The following is a 23,248-nucleotide window of genomic DNA, read 5'->3' on the forward strand; positions in this document are numbered from 1 at the left end:
GAACCCGGCGAGAGCAACCTCGGGGAGTTTCTCGGAACCTAGAGCTATGCTGAAGAAGGAAAAACCGATGCTTTCTGTAGCGGCGATTATTCAGGCGCAGGGTCGCTGGGACCGGACACTGCCGCTGGCAGGGCTGGCAGGTAAATTGTTTTTGGGGAGATCGGTTTGAAGAAGAGAAATAAACTCTTTCCTTTTGTAATACCGTATGAAGATATCAATATCTAAACAATGTAGAGTTTAAAAAAATGTTAATATTACCGTTATTTGAAAAAAACATTTCTTTTTCGAAAATTCACAGCTCCATTATCAGATTTTGCACCATCCTAAATTCTAGCGCAAAAGATACCTTTTAAAGTTCTCTAAAACATATAAAATATCGAAAATAAAAGAATATATGATTGGAAATAAACAAAAAATTACTAAAAAGTGAATCTAAAAAATAAAAAAAATCTTATTTGATTTTTTTTTCAAGATGCATCGTTTTAAATATTTACTTACATTTGTATGACCAGCAAGCAAATTTGTATGGAAAAAATAAAAAATGCAAAATGGCTACTTTCGACATAAGAAATACTTGGACAAAGTTTCTTCAAAATAAAACTCAATACAATGTTTGAAATTTTGATAAAGTTTACAAAAGTGTTTATGTTATTAATTTTTGTTTAATAAATTCTTTTTTTATGGTCTTTGAAGTCTCTATAATTTTTTTTTTCAAATTCAATTAAAAAAATCATTTTTGCACAGCATAGCACAGAGGCATCGTTTTATAAATTAAATTTTCATGAAATTGATTTCCACAAATTTATTTTTCATGATAGTAATTTTCATAAAATTAACTGCCATAAATTAAATTTTCATATTTTATTTTAATTTTTTATTTTTTTGAATTATATTTTTCATATATTTCAAATTTAATGCTATTTAGGGCGGTACTAGAAGCGTTTTCAAAGATTTTAGCCCGACAAAAAAAACATCTATTTTAACCGATGGTTGATCATCATGTATTTAAGAAATGTTATTAGTATGGATTTTAAGGATGGATGGGTTTTAAGAACAATAGACGTAATTTTTGGATCACCCTAACTAACCATAGAGTTTAATCGGTTTAATCAAACAGTTTTTTTTATTGGTTCATTTATAAAAAAAAGTTTGATTTTGCATTTTTAATCTTTCCTTTTTTTTTTTCAGCCCTCTAAAAAATAAAAAAAAACGTAACTCAGTGTGTGAAAGTCAGTAATTGGCAAACATGATGACAAAACATGCAAACTGATTTATTTAACCCTCTACAACCCAACCCCGCCTTTGGACGGGCTTCGATTTAAAAAATCGCCAAAAATCAATTTTTCAACGAATTTTTGATCTTTAAAAAGCATTGGAAAGAAGAACTCCTAAAAATATTAGAAAATGTATGGGTTGGAAGTTTTACTAGTTTTATGTGACTTTGCCAATGTTTTTAAACTTTGGCTGTGTTTTTTACTAACATTTCCTATATTTTAAGTAAAAAGAAGTATGCTGTAATTTTTCTAGTGTCCCAGACTATGCCTCTACGCAATTTTTTACAATTTATATGATAATGGTGCCATTTTATAGCAGAAAATGTGAAAAACAAGCAAAAAATTGAAAAAGTCACTGTAGAAACAATAAAAAAATAGATAGGCAAAATGTAATGATAGGGGGTGGTAGAATAGGCCAAAGACTACCAAAAACAAACTTAAAAATGAAAATTAAAATACTAAAAATGAAACAAGAAAAACATAAAACAAGAGAAGTAAAGTTTTTCGTAGAACAAAAGATGCTCAAAATGACCTCCTAAACACGGGAAAAATAAAAAAAAATCGAAAAAAATGGGCAAGAGAGGGTTAAATTTTTTAATTTATTTCAAGTTTTTGTCTCCACGCCTTTTATTTTTTTTTCAAAAACCAGGGGGCTATTGCTAAAAAAAATTCATTAAAATAACTTTTTTTTTTCGATATGTCCAAAACTTGAATTTAGTACGTTAGTATATATTTTAAATTCAACATACTAATTCAATTTTTGGACAGATCGAAAAAAAGAAGTACATCTTAAGGATTTTTTTTCTTGAATTTATTGTTATTTTGTGAAAGTAGCATAACTGTAATTACAAATAACTCTGTGCTACTTTTTGCTAAAATTTTAAGCATAAGCATAGCATTGTTATTTTGTGAAAGTAGCATATAATTGTAATTATTTACAAATAACTCTGTGAAAATTTTAAAAAAGTAAGCTTGAAACTTCAAAAATATTTTTTTTTAATTCTAAAATTCTAAAAAATACTATTATTTTAGAATTCTTTTATATTTTTTTGGCTTTCAAAACCGTTTGTTTTACAGCATACCCGAGCAGACGGAAATTACATGGGAATATTTTTTTTTTGATATTTGAAAATACTAGGCCTATAACATTTTATGTTATTTATAACAGGATTTGTTATTCATCGTTATGATTTTTTTTTGTTATTGGATTGTTATTTTAATAACAGACTAATAACATCTTTAGTTATTCTTCGAACAAATCTTTGTTATTATTTTTTGTTATTTTAACAACTAATCCTATCATCCTAATAACAGTTGGAGGTATTCTTGCATAACAAAAAATGTTATTCCCAAATTTTTCCGGCTTTCAACCAATATCAGCCCGAGCAGACGGAAATAACTTGGGAATAACATTTATTGATATTTGAAAATACTAGGCCAATAAGATTGTATGTTATTTATAACAGGATTTGTTATTCGTCGTTATGAGTTTTTTGTTATAAGATTGTTATTGTAATAACAGACTAATGGCATTTTGAGTTATTCTTTGAACAAATCTTTTTTATTATTATTTGTTATTTTAAGAACTAATCCGATCATCCCAATAACAGTTGGAGGTATTCTTCCATAACAAAAAATGTTATTTCAAAGTTGTTTTGGCTTTCAATCAATATCAGACCAATAACAAATTTTGTTATGATAACATAAACTGTTATTAAACCCTTATGCAAAAATGTAATTTTCAAGAAGATTCCATAACACTTTCTGTTATTTTAACAGTATTTGTTATTGAAATGGCATGAATTTTGTTATTACCGTCTGCCTGGGAGACCAAAAAACAAGTTTTAAGTTTGTTATTAAACTTTTTTGCAAAGATGGATTTTTCAAGAAGATTCCATAACACTTTCTGTTATTTTAACAGTATTTGTTATTGAAATGGCATGAATTTTGTTATTACCGTTTGCCAGGAACAAGCATGACCGGTGAAATAATGCATTTAATTTTGGACTCAAATCTAAAATGGTAAAGTTCATTGAAAAATATAAACGCACTTTGATTTAAAGTTAAATTGAAACTATTTCGTTTGAATTGAAGCACCATATTGTTGAGAACGGGGCTATAAATTATAAAATAATATTCTACAAATCGTTGAAATTAACGTGATTCTGTTGCAAGGGGGCACCAGTTCCAATTTAGATACATTGGCCCTATGTTTTCCTGTAAGTAGCTTTTTATATATTTTTGTTCAAACCTCGATTACGATAAGAGATTATTGCAACCACTTCAACAAGACATGTAGAAACTGCTATTACGGTTAACACATGATTACACCTGGACAGATGTTTCTATTTGCGTTGAAAATTCTCTTCTCCACTGTCAAGACTCAAGAACAACTTCTAATTCAGCTCAATGAAGCCGTTCTTTACATTGTACAAGCCTGCTGCAAGTTGCAAGAACAAGTATGTCTAATGCCTGTTTGCGTTTAGATATAAATAATAATAAAAGTTGTTGCGTATACACAAGCCTCGAAGAGAACCAGCTGTCCCGGTTTTACCTACAGGGCTTGTTGTGTACAATTACTCCGGATACCAGAAACTTGCTTCTCCTTCTGACACTTTGTTCGGGCCCAAATTGATTGTGCACTTGCACCTTACAATTACGCTCTGGGGCCAGACCTCTGCAGGGATCCCAGACGTTCGCCAGATGTGACGGGGATCTCCCCCTGGGATGTACAGACTGATCCCAGCCGAACTGATAAAGAATGCGTTTTTTCAAGTACGTCGAAGTAACCAATTAACCATTAAAAATCCATTGGAAATTTGATACTTTTACAAGATTCGTTGAATTGCTTCAAGGTTACTTTTTTGCTGTGTACATTTAAATTCGGTCTGAATCGAGAGATCTTCTCGAGCAAATCTCGCCCCCTGCTCCAGTCAGTTTGTGCACATCAGGAAGATTGCAGCAGACTGCACACAGGAGAGACGGGACGACCCAGAAAGAAAGATGATGATCTAACTGCATTTCAAGGTTGGGGATGTTATTTTTTCTCTTTGCATCGTTGTGAAATTGTGTGGTCTGGTGAGGATGCATCTTTTTTGCCTTCGACAGTCTGCTCCGGTGCATGTAAATTTGCATCGCAAGTGCAACTTGAATGAAATCTTTGTGGCTGCTGCTTTTGGCATTGGCTTGGGGAGTGAATCGTGGCATTGTAGAATGCACAGTTTGAAATATTAAATCTAAATCAGCTTTTAAAAAAACTTCCAGATTTATATTGTTAAATTTCTAAAAGTACCAACTCTTCATCGAATAACGTCTCCTTCGTGAGAAGCGCCCTGAAAAATGACGTTTAATGTTTGTTGATGCCAAATTTGCATGCTTGGTGCAGCTACAACAAAACTGCGCCGAAATACAATATCCAAGACACGTTCACCGATTTCTGCACTGGTCAGCTAAACGAGGCAATTTGTCCACCGTAGGAGGGGAGCGTTCCGATTACAAACTTGGTGTTTTGTTTTCTAGCAAAGAGCCGCCTCTTCGAGTGCACAAGTATAACGTATGACGGCAATGACTTTGAGAAATTGGTCGTCACGAGCATGACATTGGATACAGGATTATGGCGAAGTGGTTTTGTAATCATATAAAAAAAAGACGGACAAAAAAGACAAAAAAGACAAAAAAGACAAAAAAGACAAAAAAGACAAAAAAGACAAAAAAGACAAAAAAGACAAAAAAGACAAAAAAGACAAAAAAGACAAAAAAGACAAAAAAGACAAAAAAGACAAAAAAGACAAAAAAGACAAAAAAGACAAAAAAGACAAAAAAGACAAAAAAGACAAAAAAGACAAAAAAGACAAAAAAGACAAAAAAGACAAAAAAGACAAAAAAGACAAAAAAGACAAAAAAGACAAAAAAGACAAAAAAGACAAAAAAGACAAAAAAGACAAAAAAGACAAAAAAGACAAAAAAGACAAAAAAGACAAAAAGACAAAAAAGACAAAAAAGACAAAAAAGACAAAAAAGACAAAAAAGACAAAAAAGACAAAAAAGACAAAAAAGACAAAAAAGACAAAAAAGACAAAAAAGACAAAAAAGACAAAAAAGACAAAAAAGACAAAAAGACAAAAAAGACAAAAAAGACAAAAAAGACAAAAAAGACAAAAAAGACAAAAAAGACAAAAAAGACAAAAAAGACAAAAAAGACAAAAAAGACAAAAAAGACTAAAAAGACTAAAAAGACTAAAAAGACTAAAAAGACAAAAAAGACAAATAAGACAAAAAAGACAAAAAAGACAAAAAAGACAAAAAAGACAAAAAAGACAAAAAAGACAAAAAAGACAAAAAAGACAAAAAAGACAAAAAAGACAAAAAAGACAAAAAAGACAAAAAAGACAAAAAAGACAAAAAAGACAAAAAAGACACAAAAAGACAAAAAAGACAAAAAAGACAAAAAAGACTAAAAGACAAAAAAGACAAGAAAGACAATACAAGATAATCATAGAATTGAAATTACCGAATATTACCTAGTTAGTTGTTGAACTAATGATTTTAAAAGTTGGTTTGAACTAAATTATGAAATGAAACTCAAAACAAATTTACTTGAGAAAATTTCACTTCTTTTTCTAACAACTCAATTTCCCGCGTCAAATTAAGTTTTAAAAGTTAGCCGGGAATGCTCAACAGCAGCAGCACCCCCTGAGGCAACTATTTTTAAAACTCCGTTATCGCAGCCAACCTGCCAGCTGCTTCCCCTCGCCGATATCCTTCAAACCCATTAGGGTGGAGCCTTTTCGCTGCCACCCACGCACACACCAGTTGCGCGTCAACCGGACCGTCCTTGGGGAAGGCTAACAGCGAAAATCACCAGCAACAACAACAGTTTAGCTATAACACACCGAGCTCAATCGAGAAAAAATTGACTAAGGTCATGAAGGTTGTTTGGGATCGATAAAAAGCATGTACTGCAAAATGTGTGTATGTATTTTTACATAAGGACACAAGCTGCTAGTGCGCAGCGGTTTTATGTACCTATTATGTGTAGGGGAAGGTGGGGTGGTGGTTCCTGAAGGTTAGACGAAGAAAGCCTTTCACTCGGCTTCTTCCGAACGTTACATCCATCGGTATGTACTGCTACGTTTGAGAAAGAGATAGAACTTTGTGTGGCGTATCGCGCATGCTTGTCTACTCCAGCGCAAGGATCTTCTTCGGTTTCATTGTTGTTTTGTTGTTATTTTGGTGAATGAAGTTAGTGTGATTGAATAGAGTGTGCTTGTGACAGTGTTTCTATCTGTCTGTATTTTCTGTTTGGAATAAGTTTATTTTTTAACTTTGTTTTATTCTCTGTTTAAAAAATACTATGGCCTTCCCAATATCAAAAGGTATCAACCATGTAGACCGTTACCACCACCACCTCACCACAGAATCCGCAGTTATCACTTGTCTCGTCGAAGCGGAACGTCATCGTCATTGAACGGATATTCCCAAGTTCTGCGATGATGTTCGTGTTCATGACGCGATATATCCAAACAATGTATCTCTTTTTCTTCATCAGTTTTCACTTTTCGCTTCTGCCCCTCCCCCTGCTGGTTGGGCGAACTGAACAATACTGAGTTTTGATATTGTAGGAGGCAAGAAGAAAAAAAAAATGCAATGCTGCTTCTTTTCTCCGGTGGAATGTTGTTGTTTGTTTTGATTCGTATGTGAACATTTGAACATTAATTTGTGCTTCCAAAGAATACTTTTTTTCATTACATTTTATTGTTTTGGTCACCGAGATCTGCTTTTAAATGGCTATAACTCAAAAACGGTGCACCAAATCGAAATTTTACAAAAGTCCTTTGAAATGAAGATTTTGTGTGTATATTTATTATACTTTCCAAAAAAAAAAACACTATTTTTTCAAAAAATCGTATTTTGGCAAAAAATAAACGTCCGTCATACCATCTCCTAAGTTGGCACAATTAAGGGGTTAAAAAAATTTTTTTTTTAGAGTGTAACTATTTTTTTCTGAATAGTCCTACACGGAGAAAAATGAGTTCCCAAAATCGTGAACAAGCGTTCATGCAAATGGGAACCACGAATTAAGTGTTCAAATCCCATGGCACGATTTTCAAAAACGTACCATGGGATTTGAACACTTTGTTCGTGGTTCCCATTTGCATGAACGCTTGCTCACGATTTTGGGAACTCGTTTTTCTCCGTGTAATCGTAGCCTACAATTTCGCCAAAGACACCAAATCGATCAGAAAATCCCTTCTTGAGATACAGATTTTCCGATTGTTTTTATACCTTTTTCTTATGGACAGCCTCCAAATTTGTATGAAGACTAGGGTGTCCAGAAAAAATGACCCCCTGCTCCACAAGCGAAAAACGGTTCTTTGGGTTATTTTAAGCATCTTTGCCAATTTTGAACGAAATTGGTTGAGATTAACCCTTTGATACCCGAGCCTGAAGTTGGTGAAAAAAAGGTTTTTCATAAAAAAATGACTTTTCTAAATCGCTAATAACTTTTCAGGATCGAGTTTTACAGCTTTGATATGCTCTACAAAGTTGTAGAGCATTAAATTTCCATTGAGAATCTCACTTTTGGGAATATTTGGATGGCAGTAGCGCACCCCCATTGTGCTCATATTTGACCCATAGTCCTGTGGAGCGAAAAAAATGTGCCATATTCTGGGCACCCCCACAAAACAAATAATCTGTTTTTTTTTTGCGAAATTATAGAGAACTGCTCATATCTTAGTATGCTTGAAAAAAACGCAAAATTTTGTATGGATTCTTGATAAACAGTCCGGAGGATGGTTTGGAACTTTTTTCATTTTCTTACTTTTAACATCAAATTCGAGTTCTGTGACCCCATTTTAGTAAAATTTTAGTTGTTGATGGTCTTTCAGCATACCAAATACATTTTCTCAGTATTTGGACACCGCCATTTTGGCCGCCATCTTGGATTTAAAAATCCTGAATCACTTTAGAGCATGTTTGGGGTCATATTCAAGCACAATAAGCAAAAAAAATTATTCATGATTCGATTATCCGAAATGAAATTTTTCCGAGGCCTTTTTTTGTTAAAATAGTAAACCTATATCATTTTCAATATTCTCATTTCATTTCAATTTTCATCGCATTTTATTTAACGAAATAATTTTTGTTTTACTATGTTTTTGGGAAAAAAATAATGTTTTAAAAATTCTATACTTTTGAAAATAATTTGACTTTTTTTTATTATGGATACCAATAGACTAAAAATTGCGTATAGATTCGCACAAATTTAAAATTCTTTTTTTTTCATTCAAACATAATTACCGTAATTTTTAAAAATGTTCTAAATTTCTTAAAAATGCGAAAATATGCGCCCTTAAATAAAAAAAAAGAGTTAAAAAAGTACATTTATTGTAAGAAATTTTAGTATTTCACATTAAAAACTGAAGCTCAATTTTAAAATAAAAAAAAAAGCTTTTTTGATAGCGCGCATCACAAAAAATTAACATTTTGATACCCATCTTGTAAATGGCGAACATCTGATTGATCTTTTCAGATAAAAAAAAATTGTGAATTTTGAAACCATGACTTACTTTTAAAATGGCCCTTTTGAAATGTGTGTCTTGATTCTAAAATTTACAAAATATTTTTTAAGTTGCTGAGAGATTGGAAATGTTTGAATGAGACTTAAAAAAAATCAAAATTTTCTTTTTTTTTTTCTTTAATTCGCTGCATTTTTTATTTTTATTTTTATTTTTATTGAACATTTTCTATTTTTTTTGTTTTTTTTTCTGGAATGAACAATCATGGACACTATTTTACAAAATCGAAAAACGTGAATTTTTCAGTTAAAATTAAACTTGAAGTGGCTATATCTTGAAAACGGTGCACTTCATCAAAAAATCTTTAAAATTACTTTTTTTTTAATTTCTCTTGTGTCCAAAAAACACATAAAAACAACATAAATAATTGTCTCTATGTCTGAAAAGTTGGGGTTTTTTGCCCCTGAAACATATCAGATAATTTCAAAAATAATAAAAACATTGATTTTGGGAAATAGATTTTTTGTGAAAAGTTTATTTAAAATTAGACTTGTTTCCTTGTTCCTTTTTTTTCTGAACAGTCCTCATCAATACGTACAACTTTTCTGAAGACACCAAATCAAAAAATTCTTCAAAATTTACAGATTTTATGGGATTATTAGGTATACGGTCGTAATACAATGACCTTACATCTTTTAAAAAATAAACAAATGCAAGTTTAATACTTTGAACAATATCCGCAAATGCCACATTGAAGTCTACTGATTAGATTTGAAACATGTTTTTTCATTGATACACAACATCAAAGCTACCAATGCTACATGATGCGCATTCTAATTTTTCCACTTTGTAATGCAAAGCTCGTGCTGCCTGCCGGTTGGTGTTGAGCCTAATTTGCAATTTAAATTTGCAACCGAATTTCGGCGCAACCTTGGACTATATATCCGACAGTATTATGCTACAAACGGCATTCGCAGTAATGTTGACGTACGAAAACAAAACAAAATAAAGCATTTCTTCTGCGTCACGCGAATTTTATCCGAATTTGGGAAAAAATTGATTGATGATCAGATTATGCTAATTTGCACTAGCTACAACTTCCTGGTGAATTTGGCAGCTTTTTTTTCTCTCCAAATTTTCATTGTCTGTAGATCAGTCCAGCGATCCGGCGCGATCTGGTTGACCAGAACAAAGTGACAGTACAAAACTGGCAGCAGACCGTATAGAAAGGCTACGGAATGAGAATGGCCCGGTCGGGCCGGAGCATTGTGACTTTAGTTCTGCCAAATAAATGTACACTGGCCTGCGAAAGAAACAAAACGCGCAAACAATTATATCGGCGAATTAAATCAGTGTGGCATATAATGACACTAATGATATACGATTTAATTGAATTTATTCTCGCCGTTTTTTTGTTGTTGTTTTTGTGGTCAGCCGGCACGGCGATGACCACCAGGATTTTTTTTTTGTCTTTGGCAGCTAAGTAACAAATTGTCCCATAATTTGTTGCTATAAAGGTTTGTGATGCTAGTTTGTAACCGATTGTGGCATTATTTGTTGGAAAATTGATTTGAATTTTGATAGCAATTAAATAAAATTATTCTCAAAAATGCAGATAAATAACCTGCAGGCCAAGGATTGATACCTAAGAGCATGCAATGGCACTGACCTTGTTGCGTGCTCTTCGGTTGACGTCCACGTAAGGAACATCCTGGAAGGAGCGCAACTAACTACATCCGTAGTTCTGTTAGATCATCCGAATTATCTTGATCAGAACAGTATAGCTCTGGTTCCTTGCGAGTGTCCTATTTTCTTACCTCCACGTTGGCTTGGTTTTCATGATGACCTAGCTGGTGGCCTGTGGAAACGGATCGTAATTCTTTGACCACCGCGGGTCAGAGTCGAGACGGCTAAAAGAAAGGGGCGCGACAATGTGGGAAAGGGAAGTAATTTGTGATTGTAGACGGTATTGTTTCGATTCGCAGTATGTTGAGTCAACTGCTGTGGATGTACCTGAAGCATCGCACAACGGGGTTTCTCTTCTTTTCATTCTCAGCTACCACCTATCTCCTATTTTTATTTTGCTCTACTGATTCTCACTTCTTCATTCATTCTTCTATATTAATCATTTGATTTTGATTTTACTAACTTTTGATTCTCTTATCTCTCAAAGCTTTTCCACTCTTTTTTACCAATTGATACTGCTGTAACAAACTTTGTTTTTTCCTTAAAAATATACGTTTCCTAAATGTACAAGTAATATCAAGTCTATTTATCATTCGCCTAATCTTTTTTGATTTTATTGCGAATTTATTTATTTGAATAATTCTTTATCTGTCCTATAAATTATCATTACTATAATCTTAGCTTGTTTTGTATCTCTTTTTATTAACTATTGTCTAATTTTACATCTAATACATCTAGCTTCTCATTTTTATTCTTTAAAATACGCTCATCATTCTCTTACTATTGATTCTTGATTTTTGTAAAATAAATTCTCTTTTACTGTCTATTGTTTTCAATCTTCACCCTTTTTTTTCAAACAAGTGAGGTTCAAGCCCTTACTCAATTTATGGAATGATTAAAGGATTAACACAAATATTACTATTGTACTTTTGGTAAACTTTTGAATAACATGCTTAGGTTCAAAACATTGTAACAAAACACCGCGACAGAAGAAATAGCAACAGATAAACACGACTCAACAATAGGGGAGATTTCAGGAGAAAACAATACACAGTAAATAACAATAAGTTTTTGAATTCAAACTAAAAATAAAACAGTTTTTGCTTTAATGAACGTTGATAGGCACACTATAGATGGTTAGGCGCTTATACTTACATCAAACCCTACGTAATGTACCACCCCCGGCCGAGTTAAAATGCGTAACCGGAAAAGAAGGTGTGCATGCCTGGCACGAACACTCAAAGCGTGTTCTAGCGTGCTGCTCGTACTGACTCAGAGCAAGGGTGAGATGTAGGTGTAAGGGCAGTGCGTGTTCGTCGGGAACCTGGTGCATAAGATCGGTCAAGGCCCGTTCTTACACTGAAAATTGCGAATTGCGAATTGAAATTAAATAAAATTATTCTCAAAAATGCAGATAAATAACCTAATTGAGTGAGTGAGTGAGTGAGTGAGTGATTATGATATTGGTAGTTTTTAAGAGATTCAGAATGTATTTAATTTATTCAAACATTTCTGCAAAATATATTGAAAAAAATAATAAAAATGTAAATAGGGTAATAAATGGTACCCAATATTTGGGATGAACTTACTGAGGAAAGGCTATAAAATCACTCGAAAACTGAACTTTTCAATTAGACCTCCTAGACCCAACTTCATGCATACCTATCAACTCAGAATCAAATTCTGAGCAAATGTCTGTGTGCGTGGTGGGATGTTGATCAAAAAATTGTCACTCGATTATCTCGACATTGGCTGAGCCGATTTTGTCCGATTTGGCCTCATTCCATCCGTCTTGGGGTCCCATAAGTCGCTATAAAAATTATGCAGTTTAGTTATGTACTTCAAAAGTTATGCTAAAAAAAAAAACGTTTATGACTAAAGTTCGAAAGATTGTAAAAAGGGTGGTTTTTGTAAGAAACCCCGTCATGTCATACATTTTCAGAAAGGTACAAACATTAAAAATCTGACAACCCTATCAAAAGTTATTAGTACTTATGTGTTATTTATGTACTTTTTGGAAGCCGGATCTCATATATCATGATGAAAACGTTGTCCGGATCTATCATGCATCCTGTCGTTGGATAGGTAATCAAAAGACCTTTCCAACGCGTTCAAAACATTGAAGATCTGACAACCCTATCAAAAGTTATAAGCACTTAAGTGTTATTTATGCACTTTTTGGAAGCCGGATCTCAGATATTTTGATGAAAATGTTGTCCAAATATATCATGCGACCTATCTTTGGATAGGTAATTATAAGACCTTTCCAACGAGCACGAATTGAATTGCAGAGTTGACTACCCTATCATAAGTTGTAAGCACATAAGTGCCCTGAAATATGAAGATCTGACTACCCAATCTGATGGTATAAATAATAAGTCAAATTGATAGAACTCTTAAAGGTCCGCAATATTGTGTCTATTTTGGATTGCATTACCCTTTAAATGTGAGGAAGGCACCAACCACCTAAAGGTGGATTAAGTAACGTTTTTTCAACTCAAATTAAATAATTGTATTTTCTTCTCTCCCCGCAGGTTTCGATGCCGCCCTCGTAGGACACATGGGCCCGCTCTCACCGCCGGACATGAAGCCCGACCTGAAGCCGGACATTTCGCTGCTGAACGGCGGCGTCGGCGGCCCCTTCTCCCCGGGAAATAACTGCGGCGGTCCGGTGAGTCCGGGCGGTGCCGCGTTCAACCAGCAGGTCGCGGCCGCCCTGCAGCAACAGAACCTCAACAACAACCAAAACAGTCTCGGCCAGCAGCAAAATTCCGTGGGTGGAGGAGGTGGTGGTGGTGGTGGATCTACCACACCCACAAACCAGCAGTATCCGCCGAATCATCCGCTCAGTGGTTCCAAGCACCTGTGCTCGATCTGCGGCGACCGGGCCAGCGGCAAGCATTACGGAGTTTACAGGTTTGTCGAATCGCCTAATTAGATGCAAATCGTGTGATCCCGGGAAGAACCGCGGACTCGAGAAGAGAAGCTGCGCCGCCGGCTGCTGGAACGTGAAAATTATTCGCTTGACCTCGACATTTAGACGTTCTATCGGTGTGCATCGAACAAAGCGCGATCATCGTTTAGAACGTTAATACTTTAAAGCCTACCCCTCACTAAACCACCGTTAATGGGCGAACGCCGGTTTGTTTTTGCTGTTAACCCTTCATCGCGCCGCGCGCTCGTTTAACTCCGTTGATTTACATCTGGCCGGGGACGCGAACGAATCCGCGAAAGTTCAACCGCGGCTAGTTCGCGCTTCACGCTCGGCGTAGCTTTAAATGAAGCGTCAACTTTTATCATTATTAATAATATTGCACACTAAAGTCAGCGCGGACTGTAATTAATTACCACGCGCGTGACATTTAGAAACCGTCATCATCAGCGCACAGGAAACCCCTCTCGACTGGTCACACCGTACTTTGCATCTCCCCTCACTTAAACCAACTCACGATTTCAACTCTCGATTTTAGCTGCGAGGGCTGCAAGGGCTTCTTCAAGCGGACGGTGCGGAAGGACCTGTCGTACGCCTGCCGGGAGGACAAAAACTGCACGATAGACAAACGCCAAAGAAACCGCTGCCAGTACTGCCGGTACCAGAAATGTCTCGCCTGCGGCATGAAGCGGGAAGCGGTCCAGGAGGAGCGGCAGCGGAGTTCCAAGTTTTCCATCAAGGTATCAAGCACCGAATTCCGCTCCGAAAACACTATAAAAAATCTAATCTTGTGTTGAGTTTTATTTTAGAGCGAGGAAATCAACTCGACCAGCTCGGTGCGGGACGTGACGATCGAGCGAATCCACGAGGCTGAGCAGCTGAGCGAGCAGAAGAGCGGGGACAACGCGATCCCGTACCTGCGCGTCGGCTCCAACTCGATGATCCCGCCGGAGTATAAGGTAGGGGCACTGTGTTTGCTGAAACTACAACTATTATTTAAAAAAGTAGAAGCTTTTTGGGTGTTTTTGAATACCGGCCTTTAAAAAAAAATGCTGGGGGGTTCAAGGCCCAAATAATTAGGCACGTATTTTTTACGTAGCCATTAGATCAATTCAAAAAAAAATCGAAAAATGGCAAAAAAAAATTGTTGGGAAATCCTAACCAGTGCTGAAAATGTCAGGGGTCATGACGCAAAAATCGGCGTCGCTGACACGATTTTTTGAGATCCATTCACTGAACCGCAAAACCGTGACATAAACAAACCCGGCGCAGTCGTGAGTGCCCTAGCTCGTTGAGCAGCTGCAATGCGAGGCAGTAGTCGACCAACGCTCATTCGACGTTGCACGCACACACATAAAGAAACAAGTTTTTACACAAAAAGTTCGTATTTTTGCGTGGAAATGTAATTTTGAATAGAGGTTATGGTTGTTTTTAAGTGTGTTGCACAGTCTACAACCATTCAATTGTTTGAAAATAGTCAAAATAGTGTTTAAAGAGGATTTTACGAGTCAGTCATATGACACGAATTGGCTTGTAGTCACATGCTAGCAGTGAACTGACATTTTGGTTTGCTTCATGTGTACGCTGGGTTGGAAACTTTTTGCAGGCCTGATCCTAACTTTTCCTTGTTTTTAACCGATTTTAGCATTCTTGGACGCAAATAAAAGGTTATTAGTAGGACCTTAACAATAATAGTTTGAGGATCGTGTCTGGACCAAAGAGCCTACGCCTGAAAATAATTTTATGGGATTCCCCGGATTTTTGAATATAAAAGCACGAATAAAAAAAAATTAGGGAGTTTTTGTTTCCTAAAACAATATTTTTTTTCAAAAATAAAAAAAAATACGGATTTAGGGAAATTGAATTTTTGTTAGAAAAAAAGTTTGATTTAAAATCGCATTTTTTCCGTCTACCCGCCAAGGTTGTTGATCGATAAAATTTTCGTGGATAATATTATCGTCTGACGATAACGATAATGGTTATCGTTATCGTCGGGACGATAACAATAATCTATCGTTATCGTTTCGATAATTCGATCGGCGATAATCTTATCGCCGATAATGGACGATAACTCAATTTTAAAATCATTCTGAAATCGATTAAATCAACCATATCATGTTAAATTTTCGATGTTTTCACTAAGAATATTTTTTTTGAATATGTAGTTAGTTTTGAAGTATAAATATGTACTCAAAATTCTTCACAAAATACCGTATTTTTTTTAAATACTCAAATTTTCATCATTTGCAATATGGGTATCAAACGAAGCGAAATTTTGTATGTTTTTTTTCACTTTATTCACAAAATACCGTATTTATGGAAAATACTCAAATTGTCATTATTTGCAATATGGGTATCAAACGAGGCAAAATTTTGTATGCTTTTTCAATTTATAACAGTTTTTTGAAAATACTAAAATTTTCAAAAAAACCCGTATTTTTCGAAACTACTAAATTTTTTAAAATTTGCAATATGGGTATCACGAATTGAAATTTCGTATGCTTTTTCAATTTATCAGAGATTTTTTTTCATAACAGTAATTTTTTTACAATTTTGCAAATTACCGTTTTTTTATCAAAATACTCAAATTTTCAAAATGTGCAATATGGGTATCAAACGATGCGAAATTTTAAATGCTTTTTCACTTTATCAGAGTTTTTTTTTGGAAAATACTAAAATTTTCACAAAATACCGTATTTTTTTGAAAATACTCATTTTTTTAAAATTCGCGATATAGGTATGGGACCATCCACAAACCACGTGGACACTTTTTTATGTCCACGTGGTTTATGGATGGTCCCTATCAAATTGAAATTTGTATGCTTTTGCCTTCCTCACTGAGGTAAGGCTATAATCCTGCTCTAAAAATGAACTTTGTATAAAAACGTCGTAGACCCACCTTCATGTATACATATCGACTCAGAATCGAAAACTGAACAAATGTCTGTGTGTATGTGTGTGTGTATGTGTGTGTGTATGTGTGTGTGTATGTGTGTGTGTATGTGTGTGTGTATGTGTGTGTGTATGTATGTATGTGACCAACAAACTAGCTCATGTTTCTCGGCACTGGCTGAACCGATTTGACCCGAACCTGTTGCATTCGACTTGGTTTAGGGTCCCATAGATCGAGTTTTATAAAGATTGAAGTTTCGATAAGTAGTTCAAAAGTTATGTATAAAAATGTGTTTTCACATATATCCGGATCTCACTTAAATGTATGTAAACTATGTCCGGATCCACCATCCGACCCATCGTTGGTTAGGTTATCGAAAGACCTTTCCAACGAGTCCAAAACATTGAAGATCTGGCAACCCTGTCTCGAGATATGGCCCCTTAAGTGATATTGGTGTACTTTTTGGAAGCCGGATCTCACTTAAATGTATGTAAACTATGTCCGGATCCACCATCCGACCCATCGTTGGTTAGGTTATCGAAAGACCTTTCCAACGAGTCCAAAACAATGAAGATCTGGCAACCCTGTCTCGAGATATAGCCACTTAAGTGATATTGGTGTACTTTTTGGAAGCCGGATCTCACTGAAATGTATGTAAACTATGTCCGGATCCACCATCCGACCCATCGTTGGTTAGGTTATCGAAAGACCTTTCCAACGAGTCCAAAACAATGAAGATCTGGCAACCCTGTCTCGAGATATAGCCACTTAAGTGATATTGGTGTACTTTTTGGAAGCCGGATCTCACTGAAATGTATGTAAACTACGTCCGGATCCACCATCCGACCCATCGTTGGTTAGGTTATCGAAAGACCTTTCCAACGAGTCCAAAACAATGAAGATCTGGCAACCCTGTCTCGAGATATAGCCACTTAAGTGATATTGGTGTACTTTTTGGAAGCCGGATCTCACTGAAATGTATGTAAACTATGTCCGGATCCACCATCCGACCCATCGTTGGTTAGGTTATCGAAAGACCTTTCCAACGAGTCCAAAACAATGAAGATCTGGCAACCCTGTCTCGAGATATGGCCCCTTAAGTGATATTGATGTACTTTTTGGAAGCCGGATCTCACTTAAATGTATGTAAACTATGTCCGGATCCACCATCCGACCCATCGTTGGTTAGGTTATCGAAAGACCTTTCCAACGAGTCCAAAACAATGAAGATCTGGCAACCCTGTCTCGAGATATGGCCCCTTAAGTAATATTGATGTACTTTTTGGAAGCCGGATCTCACTTAAATGTATGTAAACTATGTCCGGATCCACCATCCGACCCATCGTTGGTTAGGTTATTGAAAGACCTTTCCAACGAGTCCAAAACAATGAAGATCTGGCAACCCTGTCTCGAGATATGGCCCCTTAAGTGATATTGATATACTTTTTGGAAGCCGGATCTCACTTAAATGTATGTAAACTATGTCCGGATCCACCATCCGACCCATCGTTGGTTAGGTTATCGAAAGACCTTTCCAACGAGTCCAAAACAATGACGATCTGGCAACCCTGTCTTGAGATATGGCCCCTTAAGTAATATTGATGTACTTTTTGGAAGCCGGATCTCACTTAAATGTATGTAAACTATGTCCGGATCCACCATCCGACCCATCGTTGGTTAGGTTATTGAAAGACCTTTCCAACGAGTCCAAAACAATGAAGATCTGGCAACCCTGTCTCGAGATATGGCCCCTTAAGTGATATTGATATACTTTTTGGAAGCCGGATCTCACTTAAATGTATGTAAACTATGTCCGGATCCACCATCCGACCCATCGTTGGTTAGGTTATCGAAAGACCTTTCCAACGAGTCCAAAACAATGACGATCTGGCAACCCTGTCTTGAGATATGGCCCCTTAAGTAATATTGATGTACTTTTTGGAAGCCGGATCTCACTTAAATGTATGTAAACTATGTCCGGATCCACCATCCGACCCATCGTTGGTTAGGTTATTGAAAGACCTTTCCAACGAGTCCAAAACAATGAAGATCTGGCAACCCTGTCTCGAGATATGGCCCCTTAAGTGATATTGATATACTTTTTGGAAGCCGGATCTCACTTAAATGTATGTAAACTATGTCCGGATCCACCATCCGACCCATCGTTGGTTAGGTTATCGAAAGACCTTTCCAACGAGTCCAAAACAATGACGATCTGGCAACCCTGTCTTGAGATATGGTGTACTTTTTATTCCGGATCTATAAAATAGATGAAATTTGTGAACAGCTCTTGTTGGTAATGAGTGAGGAAGGCTCCAACCACATAGGTGGATTAAGTTAGTTTTTCAATTTATTAGAGATTTTTTTTTTTTGAAAACGGTATTTTTTTAAATTACCTTATTTTTTAGAAAATACTCAAGTTTTCAAAATAATTTTGCATGCTTCATACATACATTCTAATTGTGTATTCTCCATATCATATAAAATTTTGCTTCGTTTGACACCCATATTGCATATTTAAAAAAAAATAGTATTTTCGAAAAAGTATGGTATTTTGTTAAAATTGTGTTCCGACTATAACGATAAAGCTATCGTTATCGAGCCTCGATAACTTTTTTCATTATCAACCTTGGTACCTACCATTTTCTGATCGATTTTCATCAATACCTTCAACTTTGCCGAAGACACCAAATCGATTAGAAAATTCCTTCAAAAGATATCGATTTTCTAATACTTACGTACCACTTTCGTATGGACAGCTGCCAAAATTGTAGACTTGCATGAGCCAAATAAAAAAAATTACAGACAAAATCCATTTCCGGAATTCGTTGAGAATTGCTCAAATGATAAAGATCCAAAAAATGTCTTCGGATTCGTGAACAGAGACAAATATAAAATGCATTATACAAAAACTTTTGAATTATAAATATCTTTTTAAATGGGTATAACTAGTTAACGGTGCACTCTATCCTAATTCCAATGCAAATTTAACTTTACATACAACAATGTCTTCAAAGACTTGTTTTGTATTTGTCTTTTAAACTAGCCAATACCCAATTCCAAAAAGGACATTATAAAAATAATTTTACGAAAAAAAAAAACTTTTTGATTGATCCGAATCAGGTACACATTTCTAAAAATTCGATAAAAAGCAAATGAATTCCTTAAAGGAAAATTCAAATTTTCAAATTTCAAGTTTTCGTCATCTGGGGCGAATTGGGACTTCTGTTTTAGCTACGTTTTTTCACCTTTTTATAAACATCTTCTGAAAATGGGTAAAACGAGTTAACGGTACCACTTTACCTCTCCATTGAAAATTATGCTTTACATCCAAACATGTTTTGAAACATTTTTTTACTAGTTTGGAAATTCGATCGATCCGAAGATTTTTTGCAATTGCAAATTTTTAGCTGTTAAATAGACATTAGCAGTGGTCCTCAGCCAGCTGAACCTCGCGGACCATTTTGGCTTTTTTGTAGTTTCGTGGGCCGCTCATAAAACATTTAAATTACCGAATATGGTTAAATTTGTGTAGTTTGAAAGTTGAATTTTGAAAAACTTACGTTTTGTACAACTTTTTAATTTGATTTTCAAATGTAATTAAATGCTCTTCATTTAAAAAAATGTCACAATAAATACTTCCATAAAAAGTGCAAACATTTAATTTTCGATCACGTTTAAATCTAAGTTTTTTTGGGTTTAGAAAACCTATAACTATTAAACTTTCTATTCAGCTAGAATAATTTTGCTTCTATTTTCAATATATGTTTTAATTTTATTGAACTTGGAAATAAATTTTCCAGAATTTGATCTTTTCAAAGCTCGACCCCTGAGCTTTGTCATAATGAGTGTCATAGGTTTGATGCTTGTTTGGCAAAGAGTATGATTTGATTCGATGTGGAATTAAAATCGAAGTGTTCAGTATATTGCTGAAGCTTCCATTTTTACACATGGACACCACTTCATGCTGCGAGAACCCACTTTGGCGCAGTCTCAGGGCTTAATCGATGGCCGGTAAGCTGTCATCGAGACAAGGAGGTTCTCCGATAGTGGAAATATCACATTTGTACAATGAACCGCTACATATGTGATTTTTCCCTATCTTAATGTGGGTGTCAGATTAGGATGCAGGTTTTTAAAAAATTAGTTTTTGTAGAATTTAGGATTTTAACTATAAATATCAACTTTTAATACTTTGCCTTTAGTTATTTAGGGACAAAATTAGTAACTGTGAATTTAGTAATTCTATCAGAATCGGTGATTTTCATTCAAGTAGCATAAAAACCATTGTGATTTGTCAAAATTTCCGTAGAGTCTCGATCAATCAATAGTGAAATGATATCGGACTAAGTTCGTTGATCTGTTGAACTAACGGTTGTCGGATTATGATTGTATCGACCATTGTTGCGAATCGAGGATCTACTGGAATTCTGACGATCAAATGGTCGCCTCTATTTCAATTCACGACTTGTAAAATATGAACTGTTGTTCATTTTTTTTTTTTTTTTTTTTTTTTTTTTTTTTTTTTTTTTTTTTTTTTTTTTTTTTTTTTTTTTAAGAAGCCAGACAGGTTTTAAAAGAAACGTTTTAGATTTTTTTTGGCTATTAATAAAAATGTCGGGGATTTGAGATAAGAGTAGCTTTCGGATAGGTTACTTTAAATCTTGTATTCAATTCAAGCTAGGTAGTTATCCGCAAATGAATATTTGGACTTATATGAATAATTGAACATTTTGGACTTATGAATAACACACAACTGTGCATTTATTCTAGAGTCAGATCCATACAGCGTCAGTGTTTATTTGGTCGAAGTGTACTAATTCATTGGCAGATCTGATTCTAGTTGTAATGTACGACAAGACTACTGACGGACGTGACAGGACGAGGGCCCAGTTTAGAGGTTTCGACATCAACGATGTGCGGCTGGATCACCCTCCAAAAAAAAAAAAAAAAAAAAAAATTGATCTTTTCAAAGCTCGACACTTTTTAATTTCGCAAACAAAAAAAAAAAATCACGGAAATTTGTTTGGTGATGAAAACACCGATAAAAATTTCATCAAAACCATCCTTGCTTTAATTTACTTTTAAACTTTTGGAAGGTTTAGAGTAATGCAAATTATTTTTTATTGAAAAAAAAATATGAAAAAAATAATCAATCAAAAACAAAAGACTCTAGATTTGTACTGAAACAAACAACACTTTCACATCTCTGAATGACAGTAATAATTTTCGACCAATTTACATATAATCCATCGTGACCACTTTTTTATGAACATTACATAAAACAACTCTCAAGCTTTAGGCACTCGAATCTCTTCGTTTTAATGTCATAAGATCCAATAGGTATTTTTTTTTCGCTTTAGGTCCAAAAGGTATTTCAACATTATTTTAGCCGACAAATACAAACTGTCAAGCCTTTCGCAAATTTTCACCAGTGTTGCTGTGTGAAGCAAGAATTAAGCTACAAAAAAAAAATATTCAAATTTATAAATTGAAATTATTAAAAAAAAGTAACATTATTAAACCAGTCATTCGTTTATTATCATGCAGAAATTTTTTGAAGTATAGCAATAACAACCCTTAAAAATAATTACATTTGGTTAAATTTGTTTTGGTTGATCAGTCATTGATTAAGTTTACAGGAAAAGAAATAAATACATCACTTAAATTTTAACTTAAAGCAATGCTAAAAAAAAACTCCATTCACTTCCTCCTTCCAGGGCGCCGTCTCCCACCTGTGCCAGATGGTGAACAAGCAGATTTTTCAGCTGATAGACTTTGCCCGCCGGATGCCCAACTTCACGAACCTGCACCGGGACGACCAGGTGATGCTGCTGCGGTGCGGCTGGAACGAGATGCTGATCGCGGCCGTCGCCTGGCGGAGTATGGAGGTTTGTCCTTTCAGTGTTTAGATTTTGTTGGTAAAAAAAAAATCATGAGTAAATTTTGAATTTCAGTACATTGAGACGGAACGCTCGCCGGACGGCAGCCGGGTGACGATCCGGCAGCCGCAGCTGATGTGCCTGGGGCCAAACTTTACCCTGCACCGGAACAGCGCCCAGCAGGCTGGGGTGGACACGCTGTTCGATCGCATCCTGTGCGAGCTCGGCATCAAAATGAAAAGACTGGACGTGACTCGAGCTGAGCTCGGCGTTCTCAAGGCTATTATTCTATTTAATCCAGGTGAGTGAAGCTTTACAGGTTGTTGGTTTCTGGAGTTCTCATTTTTTTCAATTCGCTCAGACATTCGAGGGCTCAAATGCCAGAAAGAGATCGACCACATGCGGGAAAAGATCTACGGCTGTCTGGACGAGTACTGCAAGCAGCAGCATCCGTCCGAGGATGGGCGATTCGCGCAGCTGCTGCTGAGGCTGCCGGCGTTGCGCTCGATTAGCCTCAAGTGTCTCGACCATCTGAACTTTATTCGGTTGCTCAGTGATAAGCATTTGGACAACTTTATCATCGAGATGCTCGACACGCCGATGTAAAATAAGATAAATGCATGATCAAAACCATGAGAATGAAAAAAAGCTCTAGAATATATAGCGTTTCACGGTATTCTTCTCCTCATCACATGATTTTTTTTTTATTATTCTATTGTTAGGGTTACTTTCTGCGCAACTGTAGAAAGCTTGAAATTTAGGAATTTTCTTATTTCAGAAAGCAAACGATACTATGAAGTTTTTAAGCAAATTGTAGGACTCAGTAACTTATTAAATGATAAATATATTTTAATATATATATGAACTATAAAGTAAAGTAATGAAAATGAAAAATGGTGCAAATAGATTTTATGAAAAATCGATCTAAGATTACAAAACACTCTGTTGATACAAAAAAAAAGATGAAATAAAAGTTTAACATTATTCGCATATAGATAAACTTAGTGAATCAAACAGCTAAACGCGTTGAAGTTACTTGAAAGAAATGCCCTTTTTTAATT

At 35.2% G+C, this 23,248-nt stretch overlaps 1 protein-coding gene across 1 annotated transcript; it reads left to right on the forward strand.

Moving 5' to 3' along the window:
* Positions 1 to 6: 6 nt before the first annotated feature.
* Positions 7 to 23,209, forward strand: LOC120417051 (protein ultraspiracle-like). Its single transcript, XM_039579004.2, has 7 exons — positions 7 to 140; positions 13,015 to 13,396; positions 13,951 to 14,152; positions 14,222 to 14,371; positions 22,026 to 22,196; positions 22,263 to 22,488; positions 22,549 to 23,209. The coding sequence occupies exons 1-7, from the start codon at positions 47 to 49 to the stop codon at positions 22,791 to 22,793; spliced, it is 1,470 nt and encodes a 489-aa protein (XP_039434938.1). The 5' UTR covers positions 7 to 46; the 3' UTR covers positions 22,794 to 23,209.
* Positions 23,210 to 23,248: the final 39 nt, after the last annotated feature.

Source organism: Culex pipiens, chromosome 3, assembly GCF_016801865.2.
Source record: "Culex pipiens pallens isolate TS chromosome 3, TS_CPP_V2, whole genome shotgun sequence".
NCBI classification, from domain to species: domain Eukaryota; kingdom Metazoa; phylum Arthropoda; class Insecta; order Diptera; family Culicidae; genus Culex; species Culex pipiens.